The sequence below is a fragment of the Rhipicephalus microplus genome, unplaced genomic scaffold (genome assembly GCF_043290135.1).
Source record: "Rhipicephalus microplus isolate Deutch F79 unplaced genomic scaffold, USDA_Rmic scaffold_56, whole genome shotgun sequence".
NCBI lineage: Eukaryota > Metazoa > Arthropoda > Arachnida > Ixodida > Ixodidae > Rhipicephalus > Rhipicephalus microplus.
The window spans coordinates 61077-78255 of record NW_027464629.1 but is presented as its reverse complement, the minus strand read 5'-3'; the positions used below and the strand labels follow the sequence as shown (position 1 = coordinate 78255).

Sequence of the window (17179 nt, the reverse complement as noted above, 5' to 3'; positions counted from 1 at the left end):
GAACCAGAACGTTTGGGGGAATACCCAAAGATGGAGCACCCGCCGACACAGGGACCGCGAGATACAGCGGAGAAAAATCTCGTGAAGGATCTCACTCGAGCCCAAGGTGAAGCCTGGGCGCAAGAGACAGGGAATGAGAAGATGATCGTGTTGAATGAGTTCACGTGCTAGGCAGCTGGACTTGCGTCGGCACGACCTCAACCGACCGACAGTGTAAAGGTGACGGAGTCGGCCAGCCAGGCCCCATGTCGTGACATGAACAAGCGGGTGAATAACCGCGCCGGATCGGTTGAGCGTCATGACCCGTTAGCAGTGTCAGAAGTGACAACAATGGCTGAAACGCCGCCTCAGATACCGTCGTTGGAAGGGGCTCGCCGGAACAAAACGAGCAAAAACAATAAGAAGAGATCGAGAGAGCACCGCAAGAAAGGGCGCAAGCGCCGCTCAAAGTACACAGGATAAGTGCTGAGGTCGAATCAGAATGTGCTTGGCAGTGCTGAGTGCCATATGTTGTGTTATCCTGTGTGACAAGTGTCGAAGTGTTTGTGCTGTGACGTGATGTATAGTATTGCACAATTATTGTAATGACAGACCTTTGTACATTTGTATTGCTTGAAGTATGTGATGGAGTATTGTATTCATGTACCTGTGTCTATATCATATGTGTTGTGAGATTGAATTGCAATGTACAATTGTATTGAGTGATATATTGTGAATGTGACGTGTCGTGAGTTACGGACTATGTTACAGTCTCTGAGAGTGTAGGGACTGTTCGCGCTCGTTTGTGTGGTTTTGAAAATTATGAGATAATATTCTTAAAGTGGCAGTGTCACAAAACGAGCGCTCAAAAACGGGCGCGCCGCCAAATTCTCGCGACGAAGCGCCGAGAGGTCAACGATAAAAAAGAAAACAAGCATCCAAAGACTCCCCGGGCACGCGTCCCTCTCCCCTCGGAAGTGTAGGTTCGCCGACGAACCACCTCACCCCACATCGGCGGCCAAGCAAGCCCTCGAAATTTCTCGAAGAAAAGGGGCGTGGAGATGCCCGGTTGAGTCATCTGTCACGGACGGCCTTCGAACCGTCTTGCCCTCTCCCCAGCCTTCGCTGCGTATCGCGCCGACGAAATGATGAGAACTTTCTGGAATCGCGCGCGGAAGGTATTTAATCGAGCAGCCGAGATGAGAGATCAGGAGAAGACGGAAGTTAGCGCCAGAGCGCGTAGGGTATCCGCCATGTAGTCGGCGAAGGTTTTGTCCGTAGAGACAAAGCAGGAGAAGAAGATGATTTCCACCTGAGGGGTGACGAGTCGAGCTACAGGCAAGAGTGTGTGTTTACCGCTATCGAGCGAAGACGCGTGGCAACAGCTGCGTGTGTGAAGCCGACGTGTTTCCGGCGAAGAAGTTTGGAGCCTGGAGAGCGGCCAATTGAAGACGCGAGGTTTCCTGGAAGAGAAACTTCGGGGGCAGCGGAACGACAACAACGCTGGACTTTGAGTGAGTGATCCTCGGAAGAGTATCATTCAGACTTTTGTTCCAAGAACTTTGGACTGAATAAGTTTACTAACTCTTTCGTCTTTAAGTGTCTTGGTTGTTCGATGCATGCGACTGCATTGTAGTGCGTATTGTTGTCCGTGTCCGTTGTTTCGAGTGTGGCTGATTGTACTGTGTAGTACGTTGTTTGATTGGTGACCTATTGTATGCAACTATTGTGGAGTGTGCATTCTTGTGTATTGTTTCTGATCTGCCATTATTGAGAATATAATTTTGTCTGTTTATCAACTCTCGGCTCTGACTTGTTCTTTGGGCCACAGCCGGAGTCCGCTGGCGCGCCAAAAAGGACCACTTCTAAATTGTCCACGCTCTCGTGGTGGGGTTCAGGGGGCCGATACTTCAGCCCTTGGAATTAGCCCGGCGATCGCCTCCCTAATTAACGGGACCTGTGACATCGTTGTAGTGGAGTTCGACTGTAAATGCTGCTTTATTCATTATCAGACGGAGACAGCTGCAGGAAGTTGTGCATAAAATACCGTTATTGTTCGCCTGGAAAAAATTCTTGCCTTTTCTTTCCATTTCTTAGACAACACCACCTTTTGAGTTACCCCGTTTTCCAAAGAGACATGGTGTTTGTGACCTCAGTGTGGGTTGCAGACTTGCTGTTTAGTTTTCGAAAAAAAAAAAATGTACTCGTAATACAATACTAAAATGTACACTGAGCAATTAAAATGTTTCTCCCATTCATAATTTTCTTGCATATGTTTTTTTAAGCCTGTTAACGTTGCCAGCGAGCGAAACCAAAATCAGCAGCAAGCTGCTGCACTTCTTGCAAAGCAACACAAATGTGTGGAAGCCACACTTCATTCGCTCCAATGTCGAGAAAATTTGTCGCAGAGTATAGTGACAATGAGCAGTAGCATCGCTTCGAGCGCTGTATCAAAAAACAGGGTAGGAGTTTATGCAGAACGATTCCGCCGCGGCCCGCAAGCTCATCAAACCTGCCGGCAGCATCATGGTTGATGGACTACAGTCGATCCCGAATATATCAAACTGGGATATATAAAATTATTTGTTATATGGAACAGTTGAAAAATCCCCTTAAATTTCCCATGCAAAAGAATGGGACCGGTGCACCTGTATATCGAACTCCCGCACAGCAGGACATCCGCTATATTGAACGCTGCGCCATGCCGAAGCTCAGAAAGTGCATTTTTCCTAGCAAATATTGATCCATTTTAGGCGACGTTCCAGCGAGTTCCGATCCTTTTTCGCACGCAGGCGACGAAAAAACAGTGTCATTTCGTCGCGCTGATCTAGTTTGTTGCACGGCACTTGCACGTAGATCGGTACGTTTGATGCGTGATCTGCAGTTTTTACCGCGCGGCCATGGTGTCTTCCAAAAGACCGATTGCCGATGGCACTGAAAGAGAATGCGAAGTGACTCGGTGATCTCAGAGCAATGTTCGCATGCGGTTCTCATTTCCTTTTTTTTTGTCAACGCACAATGGCAGGCAAGCCTGAGAAGCATGGCCCTCGAGATGTGCAAATTTGTGACGTATTCTTTACGAGTTTTCGGGTTCAGAACAATGAATCGGAGGCTACGCTATTTTTTTTTATTGTTTTGCATCAAAGCCGCTAAAAGCAGCGGCTGCCAGCTACAAAGCCACAGTGACATCGATATTGCCAACATGTTGACAATGAGAACTCCGGCGAACTCGGCGTTGCATCTTTTGTGCTTTGTGGCCTTCTCGCCTGGTTCTTGATAAATCCTCATTTGAGAGTTGAACTGAACGTTGACCCGCACGTAGCGATAAAAATTATGACTGCCGCTTGGAGCCACGACAAGTAAAACACTGTCGTAAATGTTCCTTTGGGCCACGTAATGACTTCGGGTGCGTCAAGGCTACTGACAATGGCGTACGATGCCTCAGTGAATTCTGCGACTTGTCAGCGTTTCCGGGCACCATCTCAGAACTTCATCAGTACAGATGACGATGTTTCTGACTGCATCGATTCTGGTGTACTGCGTCAATCAACGTTGTGGCTGAAGGAGTTAGGTTCGCTTATTTGAAGGGCTTCAATGATATTAAGGATGACTGGAACTTGACGGCGTGCAAGAAGCATGACAAGTTTACGAACTAAATAGCGAGGGGCAACCTGCAGCTCGCACCTTGTTTTTGAGCGAATCGATATGTTAGCTCTTGTAACTATTTCCGAGGCCTGAAATTCTTCAATTTATGCCTTGAATATGCATATATTTTGTATTTCGAATTCTCAATATATCGAACTATTTCGCAATCCCCTTCGAGTTGGATATATCCGGGATCGACTCTACCTGTCGTCAAAGATTTTCAATGGCGAAAAATTTACCGGGATGTGCGCGTGGCGGCAGTAGGCGTGCATCTTTCATGATGGCACCGATCTTGCGATGCGGCCACACGGTTGTGGCAACGAGAAATTGTAGAGTTGCTAACGAACTTTCATGACAAACCTACGGAAGCTCCTTTTTCTTATGTGAGTACTGGTGAGCTTGAATATACCCAGAAAAACTATTTGTTGTGGCGAGACATTTTTCTGATTGTTTTAATTGGCCGCCTGACACGGAATCGAAAATTATTAGTTGCTGCAGAAAATTCGTTGCAGCAGTATTCGCTATAGCGACATTCGACAGCACATTTTATTTGTGTTATTAAATCTCAGCTCAGACTCTGTCTTTGAACCACAACTACCGTATTTACTCGATTCTACCGCGCCCTTGATTGTAACGCGTACCCGGTTTCCACGACAAAAAAAAAAGAAAAATAAGACATCGATTGCAATGCGCACCCATTTTTCTCGTTGGCCCGCACGATCACACCACTCGAAAAAACGACTCCTTTCGAGAGCGTCTTCCATTTAAATATGTGGTACGGCGGAAGCTTGTGCCCATCTGACATGCAACAGAGCATTGCCGTCACTGTAGTTTTACCGTGGATCGATGTCAGCACGCGAACTTGCTTCGCCCCTTTCTTCTCGACGGTTGTGATGCCAGGCATGTCGAAGTAAAGAGGCGTCTGATCGGCATTACCGATTTGCCCAAGCACGTAGCAGTTGTTGTGCCGCAAGTTTAGGACGAACCTCTGAAAACTGTGAAGCTTCTCATCGTACTCCTCCAGAAACTTTTCGCATATGCCCGTTCGATTTCGGAGGGAAATGCCTTTCCTCTTCATAAAGTTAGTTAGCCAGCACCTGCTCGCTTTCAACTGGCTCCGCATTAGCCCTTTTTCTAAGGCTAACTGCATAGCCCGCACTTGGAGCCGTTCTGTCGTCACGGGCCACTCGCTGCTCAAGCACATACTCGCTGAGCAGCTATTCAATTTGCGGAAACCGACCCTGCTGTGGTCCACTGAAGCCTTTGCGTGAAGCTTTGCTGTCGACAATCTCACAGAACACCTACACAATCTTCTGCTTTTGTTTCCGCCAGTCCCGCACGCACCCGCACGTTTCCGGACCTCCAAACGACCGCGATGCGGCCCGATTTCTATCCGTTTCTGCACATGCGATGACTTTTCTTTTAAAAGTGGCATCGTGGTGCACTCGAGTTTTTGGAGTCGGCCCTTCCATGCCGTCGATGCTAATGCACTACAAGATGACGAACTCCTTAGTACACGTACGAAGTGCCGCACATGGGAAACACATAGGCAGAAATGGCCACAGTGCCATGCCGACGCACGTAGGGGGCGGCCATTTTGAAAATGCCGATGGCAATGGAATGACCATATTCATTTTTTTTCCGTACTCGATTCTGACGCGCATGCGATTTATGAACTCGCTTAACCAGAAAAAAGGTGCGCGTTAGATTCGAGTAATTACGGTAACGTTCGCCGTTCGCAGTGCACTAAAAAGACAAATTCTAAATTGTCTGCGCTTTCGTGGCATGTTTCAGGGGGCTGATAAGTCAGACTTTTGAACTTGCCCGATCATTGCTTCCCCATTAAGAAGGGGACGTGGCACTGGAAATTGTAAATTTGGTCAAAATGTTCGGTTTTTCGATTAATTTTTTTCTGTAATCCTGAGAGCATGTTTTACATCATAGTGTGATTTTAGATCAAAATAAGTATTAGAAGCTGAGAAACAAGCAGTTTACTGGTGAGCTGTCGTCGTAAGCTATGTGAAAAGTAGGCATAGCAAAATGCAAACTTGCAGCTTTCTCTTGGCAAAGTGCCACCATATTGGCACCATCATAGAGAGGACAGATTGGAGCTCAGGATGGCCACAAAGATGCATTTCTCTAATGAAAAATAAAGCCAGCTTTCATCCGAGTTCTGTTTTATCAGCTTCAAGCTCCAATTACTCTGAGCTTTATTTTCTCAGGTATCATTTTTTAAGCAGTTGCTTTCAGTCATCCCAATGCCTTTAAGCTATAGCCAGTCCATTTCCTGCACTTGGATTCTGAGACATTGGTGAGTGCCGTAAAGCTGTTCATATTTGTGTGCACATCATAGGCTTTTGTACTTGGCTTTTTGTAAAAGTTGATGGTAGGACAATATGTCCAGGACATTTCAGAAAAAACATTTTGTGTGCCTACTTAGGTATTAAAGATAAACCAATAGCATTACGGCCCAAAATGGACTCTTGTAAATATCCTTATGCAAACATTTTGACAAACTTGTGTCTAATTAGCTAATTAATTTTGGGGTGACAACGAGAGTCTATCAAGTGTTGTAACTCAGAAGTTATATTAGATAGCTCAAAACCGATTTCAGTTATGATATCAGCATAACAAATGGCATCTGCATGCCACATTTCATCCCTTTAGCTTCATAAAGAACAAAGATAATTTTCATTGCCCCCTGAACAGAATCAGTGAAAGTAGAAATGAAAGAAAACAACACTTCTTAATTTTCTTTAGGGGGCTACACGAAAAAAGACACTAACACACGCTTTATACATCGTCATTTGCACTTTTGCACATGAGAATGTTGCACCTGGTCATGTGCACCTCGAACTCTAAATGAAGTCTACATACATATTCAGGTGAACGTCCGTCACATCTAGATCTGTTGTCAAGCCCCCTGACACACTGACCACAAACTGGATCTACAAATAGCTGTCTAAGGCAGACAAAGCAAGTGATATGCAACACTTATGCCAACCAGCCGTCACTTCCTACAATAGTCCAAGACGTCACCAAATCAGACAAAGCACTTTGGATAGGACTACAGTGAGACCACCAGGTGGTGCAGTTTTGTTTGGCTGGCTGCATACAGTGCTCCGCTTTCACGTGTTCTTGGCCTGTTACCGGGCCCCGCCCGTGTCTGGACAAGCTCAATATTCCTTCTAGAAAACTTCCGGGTCCCGCCGACACCATCCGGGCCCCGGTCCAACCCCAGGCTGGCCCTCTAGGCCCCTTCAAAAGTACAAAGCGACGCGGCGCCGCGCTAACCCAGACGCGCCGCGCCTGCACCTCCGCAATGCAGCGTCCCGCCCAGCACTCGACACCAATGACGACTAACGCCCTGTTGGTAAGCCCAGCCTCGTCCGGTCGTACCGCTGATACAGCCGTGCCTCCGCTGTCAACATCTGGCAATGTCACCAGCGCCACACCGACAATACAGCAACAGGCAGCGTTCCTCAACAGCGTGCACGGTCCCGCAACATGCAACGCTGGCAGCGTCTCTGCTACTCCCAGCTTGATAACCACGCAAACGCCACAGCCCGAAAGCCGTAATGCAGCATTGCCGTTGCAATGAACCCCGCCTGCTGCTGTTCTCACCATGTCTGCGCCTGGCCTACCCATAGGAAATTTCGATTGATTGATTGATATGTGTGTGGGGTTTAACGTTCCAAAACAACCATATCATTATGAGAGACGCCGTAGTGGAGGTTTCCGGGAATTCCGACCACCTGGGGTTCTTTACCGTGCACCCAAATCTGAGCACACGGGCCTACAGCATTTCCGCCTCCATCGGAAACGCAGCCGCAGCAGCCGGGATTCGATCCCGCGACCTACGGGTCAGTAGCCAGGTACTTTAGCCACTAGACCACCGCGCGGGGTGTATAGGAAATTCCGAGTCTGTCGACAAGAGCGTTTCAACGAACAACGTTCCTTCCGTCGCCGAAGTTTTGCCTTCCATCACGTCAGCTGACGACTTATCGACGGAAATAAACTTCATGGCGTCGCAAGTCAACGAAGACAATTCGCCATCCCCAGAAGGCAGCTGGAACACCGTTAGTGCCAATCGAAAACCTGCCTCGACTACCCGCCCCCGCTCCGAGCTCATCACAGTCAAAATCCAACTTCCACCCGGAACACTCATGCCGAAACTTCCTCTGTACAACCTGCTTGCTACCATCATAGCCGCCGCAAATCTCTCTCCCAAGGCCAGTGCGGAGGTCACTCTTCAGACCAAACCAGCTCAAAGCATTGCGTTTCTGAAAATGCACTCGCCCCTCACTGCTCACCTCCTACTGTCCCTTACAAGTATGGAACTTAATGGTAAGCCGATCACCATTAAGCCCTATGCCCCCAGTCCTCCAATATCAAGTCTCGGCATCATACACAATGTCGGTGGTCACTTCACATCATCTCAGCTCTTGCATGACCTCGAATCCTTCACTTCAGACATACTTGTGGCACGTATGATGGGCTCCACTCAATCTGTTCTCATAATATTTGCTGGAACCGTCATGCCTCGCTTTGCGTATTTTAAACTCGTTTCTTTCCGATGCCGTCCACATAAACCTAAGCCCCCTACTTGCACTCGGTGCCTTGCTATAGGGCACCATGCTCATGAATGCCCTCAACCCAGCGTTCCGGCCAAGTGCCGCCGCTGTGCTTCTCTACTACCAGCAGATCCCGATGCTCACGTTTGCCCCCAACCCTGGTGCATCCATTGCCAAGTCAACACCCACTCATCTCTCTACTCGACCTGCCCCTACCTTCTAGCTAAGCAACGCGATTGTGCCAAAGCCGCTTTTCTCCCTCGCATAGCCATGCGCCGAGCCACTCAGCCTTCGCTGTCCTCCTCTTCAGCGCATGTGTTCCTTTCACTTTCACCTCCCGCAACATCCCCCCCCCCCCGGGCTCCTATACCACTAAGGTGAAGGGGGCACCTCCCATGTGCCCTTCTTCATCAAACACACCTTCATCATCCTTGGGTAACGAGAGCCGCTCCTTCAATCTACGACTGGCTATGTTGCAGCGCAACCAGCGCGAGCAACAGCACGTTTCAGATGAGCTACAACAGAAAATACTCGCACTGACGCAGATACTCACAACTACCGCATCCTCTCTTACCTCTCAACTCATCGAGCTAAATAAGCAACTCGCCACACTCACTGCCCCGACCTCCAGCTCCCATGTAACCAAATTGGCCGACATGGTCGAAACCAACACCACTGCGCATCATACTCGTTTGGTCCAGCTGGAAAATTCAATTGTCCGGATTCTCACGACCTTCGAAACCCAATCCAAGCAACTGGAATCCTTCACCTATACGCTTAACTCCCTGCAAGAGTCGCTTGCCCTGGCAAAAAAGAAGGAATGTGCACGTGCTTGCTCAACTTCAAAGACCTAATGGCGCGTTAAAAGGACCTCGAGATTTTGCCGTGGAACTGCCGCAACTTTCGTCATAATAGGACCCTATCCACCAATATCTTCTTACCCGCCCACATTACCCCCTTTTCTCCTTATACAGGAGACTCGGACGGCCCTTACTGTCCCCGGCTACCGTGCATATCATGCTACGACAGGAACGCTACTTGCGCCCATTTATGTACGCAATGACGTTCTCGTTGAACCACTAGTTGGTGTGGTCTATTACTAACCATCTACCCGTATTTCTCTCGCTCCGATGCCCTTTTACAACCCCCCTGTCACATCAACTATGTTTAGTGCTCTTGGCCAATTACTGCACTTCCTTCCATCGACCACCCACATCCTCCTTGGGGGTGACTTTTAATGCTCCCCATAGGCTCTGGGGTTTTCTCCAAACACTCAAACCAGGTCGCCTTCTACACTGCCCCGCCCAGGAACGCCACCTCACCCTTCTTAATACCCCTGACACCTCTACTCGAGCGGGCACCGTTTCACAGCGCTCCACTACACCTGATCTCACTTTTTCTCAAAGTTCCTTCCCTTTTCACTGGCAGGTGTCAGCTGAAAACCTTTTCAGTGATAACTTTCTCATACACATCACCATCCCTTTTATCCAAAACAGGCGGAAACAACGAGTCGCTCACACTGACTGGGAATCGTTCCGTAATAATCTTTTGTCTGACTCTTTTGAAAGTTACGACGACTGGACATTGCAAATCTCCGCTGCAATGACATCCTGTAGTCGCCGCGCTTGTTTTCGACTCCCTATTCCTGACCCTGATCCTCACTTCCTCCGTTTATGGCGACGTCATCAACGTTTGAAATGCTTCCTCCGCTCCCAGCCACATAACGTCCAACTTTCCTCCCGCATTGATGCTCTGCGGGCTGAAATCATCCTTACGGCACTTCCCTCGAGCACTCTCATTGGAACACGCTGTGTGACGACCTTGACTCGGCACTGCACTCGCGCTCATAATGGTCTCTGTTTAGGTCTCTCTTAGGTACCAAGCCTGCCGTTGCTCCCACCCTAGCTAAAGCTCTCACTCAAGGGACTTCATCTGATGCTTTTGACAATTTAAATCTATGTATCTCCCACCCCCCTCACACCTTTCTACCCAGATTACTGTGGCAAAGCTAACCTAGACCTGGACCGCCCATTCATGCTCAGGGAGTTGGAAGCTGCCTTAGCCACTCAATCTACCCGCTCAGCTCCCGGCGAGGATGAGATAACGTATACTACACTACGTAATCTTCCCGAACAACGCGAAGGAATTTCTCTTACACACATTCAACGACGCATAAAACAGCGGCTGCCTTCCAAGCTCTCGGACATCCTCTCTAATTTGCATGATTCCGAAGCCGGGCAAGCCTTCATCTCTCTCTCACCTTCGCGCTATCTCTTTGACGTCGAGCGTTGACAAGAGTCTTGAGTGAATGGCCTTGACTCGACTGTCTGATTTTATTGAGGCGAAAGAGTTTTTCCCTCCTTCTCTTATTTGCTTCCAACGCCGCGTATGTGCGCAGGACATGTTCCTTGTTCTTCAGCACACTTTTCTTTCACCTTCTCGTAGTCACATCCATGCTCTTGTAACCGTCGATGTGCGGAAGGCATTCGATAGCGTGAGTCATGACCACAGACTCGCTTAACTCTCCTCCCTGTCATGGGGCTCCCGCATGTATTTTTACATCCGGTTATTTCTTTCCAATCGAGTTGCTTGCTTTAGAGTCGATACTCATTTGTCTAACCCACACTCCCTCACCCGCGCCACTCCTCAAGGTACCGTACTATCTCCTACTCTATTTATTATGGCTATGATCCCCCTTGCCTCCCAACTGTCCCAAATACCTGACCTCCACCATAATTTTTATGCAGACGACATCGCTCTCTGCTGTACATCTGTGTGTCCCGGCCATGTGCAAGATACTTTGCAACGTGGCCAGGACCTGATCACTTCCTTTCTCGCTACTGCTGGCCTGTCTCCTGCACCGAAAAAATGTGAGCTACTTTTGTTAAACCGGCTGCGTACCAGCGCTCCCACAACACCCTCATCTCCCTACATCTTTCTAGCTCTCTCATCCCCACTATTCCGCAATGCAAAGTTCTTGGCTTCCCTTTGCACGCGACAAAGAACGCGCAGGCCCTACATCACGCTGTGAGAACTTGCCACTCAGTGACTCGCCTCCTGCGACGCGTTGTCACTCGGCAGTTGGGGCTCTACGAGGCTCATGCGTGCCAGGTTGCACATGTGCTCGCCCTTAACAAGTTCTTGTAATTTGTACCCTACGTTCAGTTCACCCAAACGCAACTCAACATACTCAAAAGAGCTCTACCAGGCCTTTACAAGGCAGCTCTAAACCTTCCTGTCACTACCTCTACCACTAAGCTCTTTGCAACAGGCCTCTTCTATTCATTACGTTCTCTTATTTATCTACACCAAGACTCTCAGATTGCCCGTCTTTCTCTCACTCAACAAGGCCAATGGCTATTAGCCCAAGCGAGTATCCCTCACATTTTCGTTTCCGTTCCCACCTTGCCTTCTGCCACTAGCACCCCTGCTTCTAACCTTCGCATCCTTCCCCTCCCATCCAATATGCCTCCCGTTCTTCACGCCGGCCAGCGTCATGCGGCAGCACAACATTATTTCCCTCCTCCCTCTACACAGGGAGTTGCCAACACAGATGCCTCATACATGGCTCCTCAGGGCTCGTGTGGCTACGTTATCTACCATCCACACCTTTCGGCACCTGACACGCACACCAGCGGGCCACACTTGCACCCGCCAAATGTACTTTCGCTCGAGGTCCTTTCTATGGTCCACGCTATGCAGTCATTTTCCTCTCTCCCTTCTCTCCCCGAGTACACGATTTACTCTGACTCTCACACCGCCATCCGTTGCCCCTGCTCTTTAACAGGAGGTAGAGCGAGCAGTCTCTGCTCTTCAACTCTCCACTGTCTTCGTCCCCTGGGTTCCTTTGAGTTCAGGTATTAACGGAAATGAGCTTGCTCATCAGCTTGCCTGCGATATATTGCACCGGGCACCGTTCATTCCCTGGTCCACACCTTTGGAAGACAGTGAGAGCTCTGCGAATAAGGATGGGCAGATCTCTTTGCGTCACACTATCAAGGAGATATATCTCCAACTCTGGCTAGACAAGCGTCTTTACCCTCCCCCTCATCCATCACTCACTGCGCTCGAGGCTCGAACTCTACGGCACATCCAAATGAATTGCCTGATAACCCCCTCTCGCCTTTTCCTTTATAAATATAGGTCTAACCTCTGCTGTCCCGATTGCCCCTCCCCATATGCCGACCTGTCACACTGGCTCTTTTACTGCCCAACTGCTCAGCAATCTAGCTAATACCCTCCCCCATCCCTTTCCATTAACTCCTGGCTTGACTGGATCGGCGCCGAAGGGGAAGAAGAACAGCTCGACTGGTTGCACAGGCGGTCGAAACGCTCGGCCTGTAAATTGTGGCTGAATGTGGCTGAATAGGTGTGCCTATTACTACTACTACTACTACTACTACTACTAGCGCTACAGTTTCTTTATTTATTTATTCGGACACTCATTTATTTGAACACCTTTGCGACACCGCCACTTTTTTGATTGGAGTAACATAAACTCACGACCGAAAACTTGGACACCACTCAGTGCTCTATTCGATTTTTTGGGACTATGCTGGCTTATCGAGCGTGACATCGACTGCCAAGACCACCTGTCCGCGATATTTACAAAATTTTGCTAAGCTGCAAGGCTGCATGGCTGCACTGGCTATGGCTGGAGATCGTGCTAGTGCGAAAATCAAGGCGTGATTACTATAGCCAATTTTGATGGCCATGTTCTTTGACTTCATGTTATGGCCACCTAATGGCCAACAGATACTCAGCTTTAGCTAGTCGAGTATCTGTTGAATGGTTACCACTGTCAAACCTGAAGCCACCTCAAGCTCGCAGCCATTGGGGGTGGCATTTGAGAATGACCGCACATACAAAACGAACGAGATCTTAAAGCATTTGTGACTATCATAATATCTATAACCTTGTCATGAATGCTACACATAAAGAAAAACAGAAACTCTGCTTATCTCAAATTTACAGTTTCAAGTCAACAAGGCGCTGCAGTACAGTCAAATAAAGACATACGCATGCACATTCTTTCAATTTACTTCTTTGCCTACAAGTGCTCAAGCGCAGGAAAACCTGAAGGGTCGTCTCAACTATCTAGGTGCAAGTGCACATAACGTCACATGTGCTTCCAGAGACGCGGGAGTTCTATAATCTGACAAAAAAGCTGGCATCAATGCCAACATAAGCCTTACCAGTAGGCTCTTCAACGGGCACATAGGTTCCACACTTGATCTGCTCTACAAGGAAGCGGTAGTAGACGTTGAGTGGGTGGTCGAACGAGAGAAAGGCGAACTGGGGATTGCCGGCCTGCTTGGTCTTCACCAGGATCTCCATCTGGGCTCCGTGCTGAGACACAAACAGGGCCGTCTTCTCAATGATGGCGTGCAACTTCATAGTTGGGGGCTGCGAGGAAGACAAATCAAGCAGCCCGGTGATTGCAAGGTCTCACCGCAAATCACTACATGAATCTTCAGAACTGTCAAGGAAAAGATGACACAGCTAAAGAAGGGTTGCTGCTCCTATGCTTCCCATGTTACACTGTAATGACTCGTTTTTAAAGCTGCTTCATAAGATAAAATACACTGTAGACTGCTTGTAATTAGGTGTGCGAACATTCCAATGCTTTGAATATTTGCATGAATGATACAGCGTTTGAATTCACTTCTATTTAAATTCATATCACTGAAAATTTTGCGGTATTTGAAATGAACAAAAAGATGTACATCAGTTCGCTTGTAAAACCTGTAAAAGTGGTTTGACTGCAGAAAAGAGATGCTACGCCATAAAAACACATCCCCAAGATAAATTCGCACTGCCTCGAAGCCCCAGTTCCAAGTTAATTGAACATATTACCTTCACAGCGATTCATAAATTTCTAAGTTTTCAACAGCTTTTTATAATGGCTTATATGCTTCAAGTATTAAAAATTTTGAAACCTAACATAATTTACAGGTTATAACTTGTATTCTACCGAAACTCACATGCTGCAACTTTTCGAAGTTATTTCGCACTTTCATAGAATGAAAAAAAAAAAAGGCAATTATACAGGCCTTGTTTCAATTAAAAAAACTGTGGACCATCTCCCAAAAGAGAACCATGATATGATGCGAAGCAGCAGCGGTGCACACGGCGTTGACCCGGGTGTGGACGCAGGTGCTGGAAGAACGGTTTGAAGCGAAACTCGGTGAAACATTTACTCGAGTAAACATTTGTTTGAAATGCAAGGACATGGGAGGCGAAACGCGTTGAAGACGCTTGCACTCAGCTTCCTTGGCTCGCCTCTTGTCGGTGTTACCTGCGCGCCGTCTGTATTCTCGAACACGATCGGTGTTCTTGACTTGCACCTATACTCTGTTTCACCACTTTGGTTCAGCGCTACCAAAGCTACGGGGTGTAAGAAAGCCACACGCTTGCGCAGGGAAATGTCGTCCCACATACAAGTGCCTTGAAATTGACATGGTTGGCTAGAGCTGGCGTTTCTTTGATGTGTTTTACACCACATTGATGCATGATATGTTTATTTTTTTCCCATTTATTTCGTATGCACTTGATTATCTGTGTCGGTTACCACCGCTATCTGTGTTCACAAATCGACATGGCAGCACCCATGCAGAAGTGACCACCCGCTTCGATCCGGACTTGCTTTTGCTACGCACCCACTGCGCTGACAGCAGTAAAAAATGGTACAATACAGCCGTCGATTTGTTTCATCTCACTCTCAGAATAAAGCATCAAATACGTTTTGTCGATATTAGCGAGATATTCTGCTTGCTTAGCCGCACCTGCTAATCTTAACGCGCCGAGGCAGTGTTCAGACAGGGTCGTCAGACCAAGAACGCAGCATCTTCAAATACCGGACATGTAATTTCGCACAGCATTCTGTGGACGTCTTATCCTCCTTCGGTGAAAAAAAAAAGACAGAAAAGGAGCATTGCAACGGGAGACACGAAGGAACACATCGAAGGGAAAACAGACAAACGAGAGCCCCAAACAGCATCAGAGAAAAACAGAAAAGAGGAGAGAATGCGATTGTAGCGTGCGATAAAATTCTGCAACCCCGCTCGTACTAGACGGGTTCTAAAAGTTTTTGTGGCAGTGAATCGATAATCCTTTTTAGTGAATCTATTTCATGGCTACATGAAAAAAAAAAGAAAAAAAGAACAGGGCCTCTTTAAACATGCAAAGCCATGCGGCAGCGATGGTGCTACTCGCGGTGGTCTACTACTGCAACAAACCTCTTAGGCAGGGTCGGTAGGTACTACAGTCAAACCTCAATATAATAATCCTGGATATAAGGAAGTATCGGTTATAACACAGTAAATGAAGGACAGGCTTGCAATAGACATAGTGTTAAAAATATACCTTTACAACAAACCTTTGGACATAACGAGCTTATTTCCATATAAGATGCAACTTCGTTACAATGAGGTTTGAATGTACCTTGGAATGCCATTCACTTTCTACTTCAATTCTAGTTCATGTAATTTTTTGTAGCACGCGCAGGATTTCACAAACATCATTGATGCATGGTAGTGGAGCTGTAACATAACCTTTCACAGCTGGCGAATATTTAGGCGGCAAACACTTAGCACTTTACATGATTTGGGAAAGTATTTTGGCCTCATACCCATTTCAGTGCTGCTCATCACTTCATCTGGTTAACGTGGCAAGGGTCATACCTCCACACATCCTACGTGCGTTTATGCCAGCAAACTGTTTGACCCTCCCCCTCCTCCGGGTGCCACCTTGAATTGCATGGCGCACCACCTAGAGTTGGTGGCCGTCGCGAATTATGTTAGCTTAGGTGGTTCTGTAGCACTGCTTGCCCAATTAGCGAAATCCAAGTAAGCCTATGCTAGTTTGCGCTAATGCAAAAAAAAAAAAAGAAAATGGCTACTCACTGTAGGTACTGATACTGGAATGTGAAGTCCCTTGGGTGCTTTAAATGGTACTTCAGCCTCATCCTCTGCAATCAAAATAAGCCACATATACACACATGCTTATTGACAAATGTACCAAACTAACATAAAAATTGCGTCAGATCTCTTATATGAAACGAAGTCTGGTGCTGAGTTCTAATGATGGAGCCGAAGCAAGTTTTTTGCTCGTTTTCAAAAAAGTTCATTTCGATGATTAGGCTTGTGCGAATATTCAAACAAACAATGCAGTATTCAAATTCCTTTTGAATCGAAACTAAATTATTGAAAATTTCGAATAATTCGGAATGGATAAGTAGGTGAATAATATTCTGCATGCAAAACACTGTGAAGGTGGTTTCTCTGCACTGGAGCCGTGCTAGGCCGTGAAAGCACCTATATTGAGGCCTGATCACACGCACTCCTTGCAGCGAGTGGCTTTTTGGTGGCTTATTAATGCGATTACACGCTCTGACGCACTGCAACGAATAAGTGTGGTCAGGCCTTTAGTGTATATCAATCCGCATGCAACCTCTCTATAAAGGTGGCTTAACTGCAGTGTGGCTGCACTGCTCTGGAAGTCATGAATCAATGAAAAATCATCAATTTGCAATCAGAATTTAATGATAATCCTAGGCAAGCGTGTCTTTTTTATGTGGTAGCAGTTAGGCAAACTCCGTTCAAGTGTAAGTACTTATGAAAGTTATTGGTTGTGACAAAACACTTTTTTATTTTGTTTTTTTGTGAACAGCTCAGTGCAAATTGAAAAAAAAAAAATAATGGCAAAAACTTCATTGTAGCAGTGTTCGTTATTGTGGGATTCAACTGTTATAAACAGAGTTCAACTGCAATTATGAAAAAGAACAAGAGTAGTGCAAGACATGTAATCGAGCAAGAAGATAACAGATAATTTATTTCAGTGCTAAAATTGGCATCTAGTGCACAGACATAAGATAATACTAGCAGAGAATTGAATGAATCACCACATATTTCACACAAGAGAGGCTTATCGCCGTAATATATTAACACATGACTAGATTAGTTTCCACTAAAGAAAACACA

General features: G+C 47.0%; 1 protein-coding gene across 1 annotated transcript in view; it reads right to left on the bottom strand.

Moving 5' to 3' along the window:
- The window catches only part of LOC142788359 (splicing factor, suppressor of white-apricot homolog), an 85816-nt gene that overhangs the window by 63898 nt on the left and 4739 nt on the right, over positions 1–17179 (bottom strand). Inside the window, exons 4-5 of the mRNA XM_075884919.1 lie at positions 16103–16167; positions 13394–13604 (exon numbers count right to left, since the gene is read on the bottom strand). Of these exons, the coding sequence (XP_075741034.1) occupies positions 13394–13604; positions 16103–16167 (276 nt within the window). The remainder of the gene's footprint in view (positions 1–13393; positions 13605–16102; positions 16168–17179) is intronic.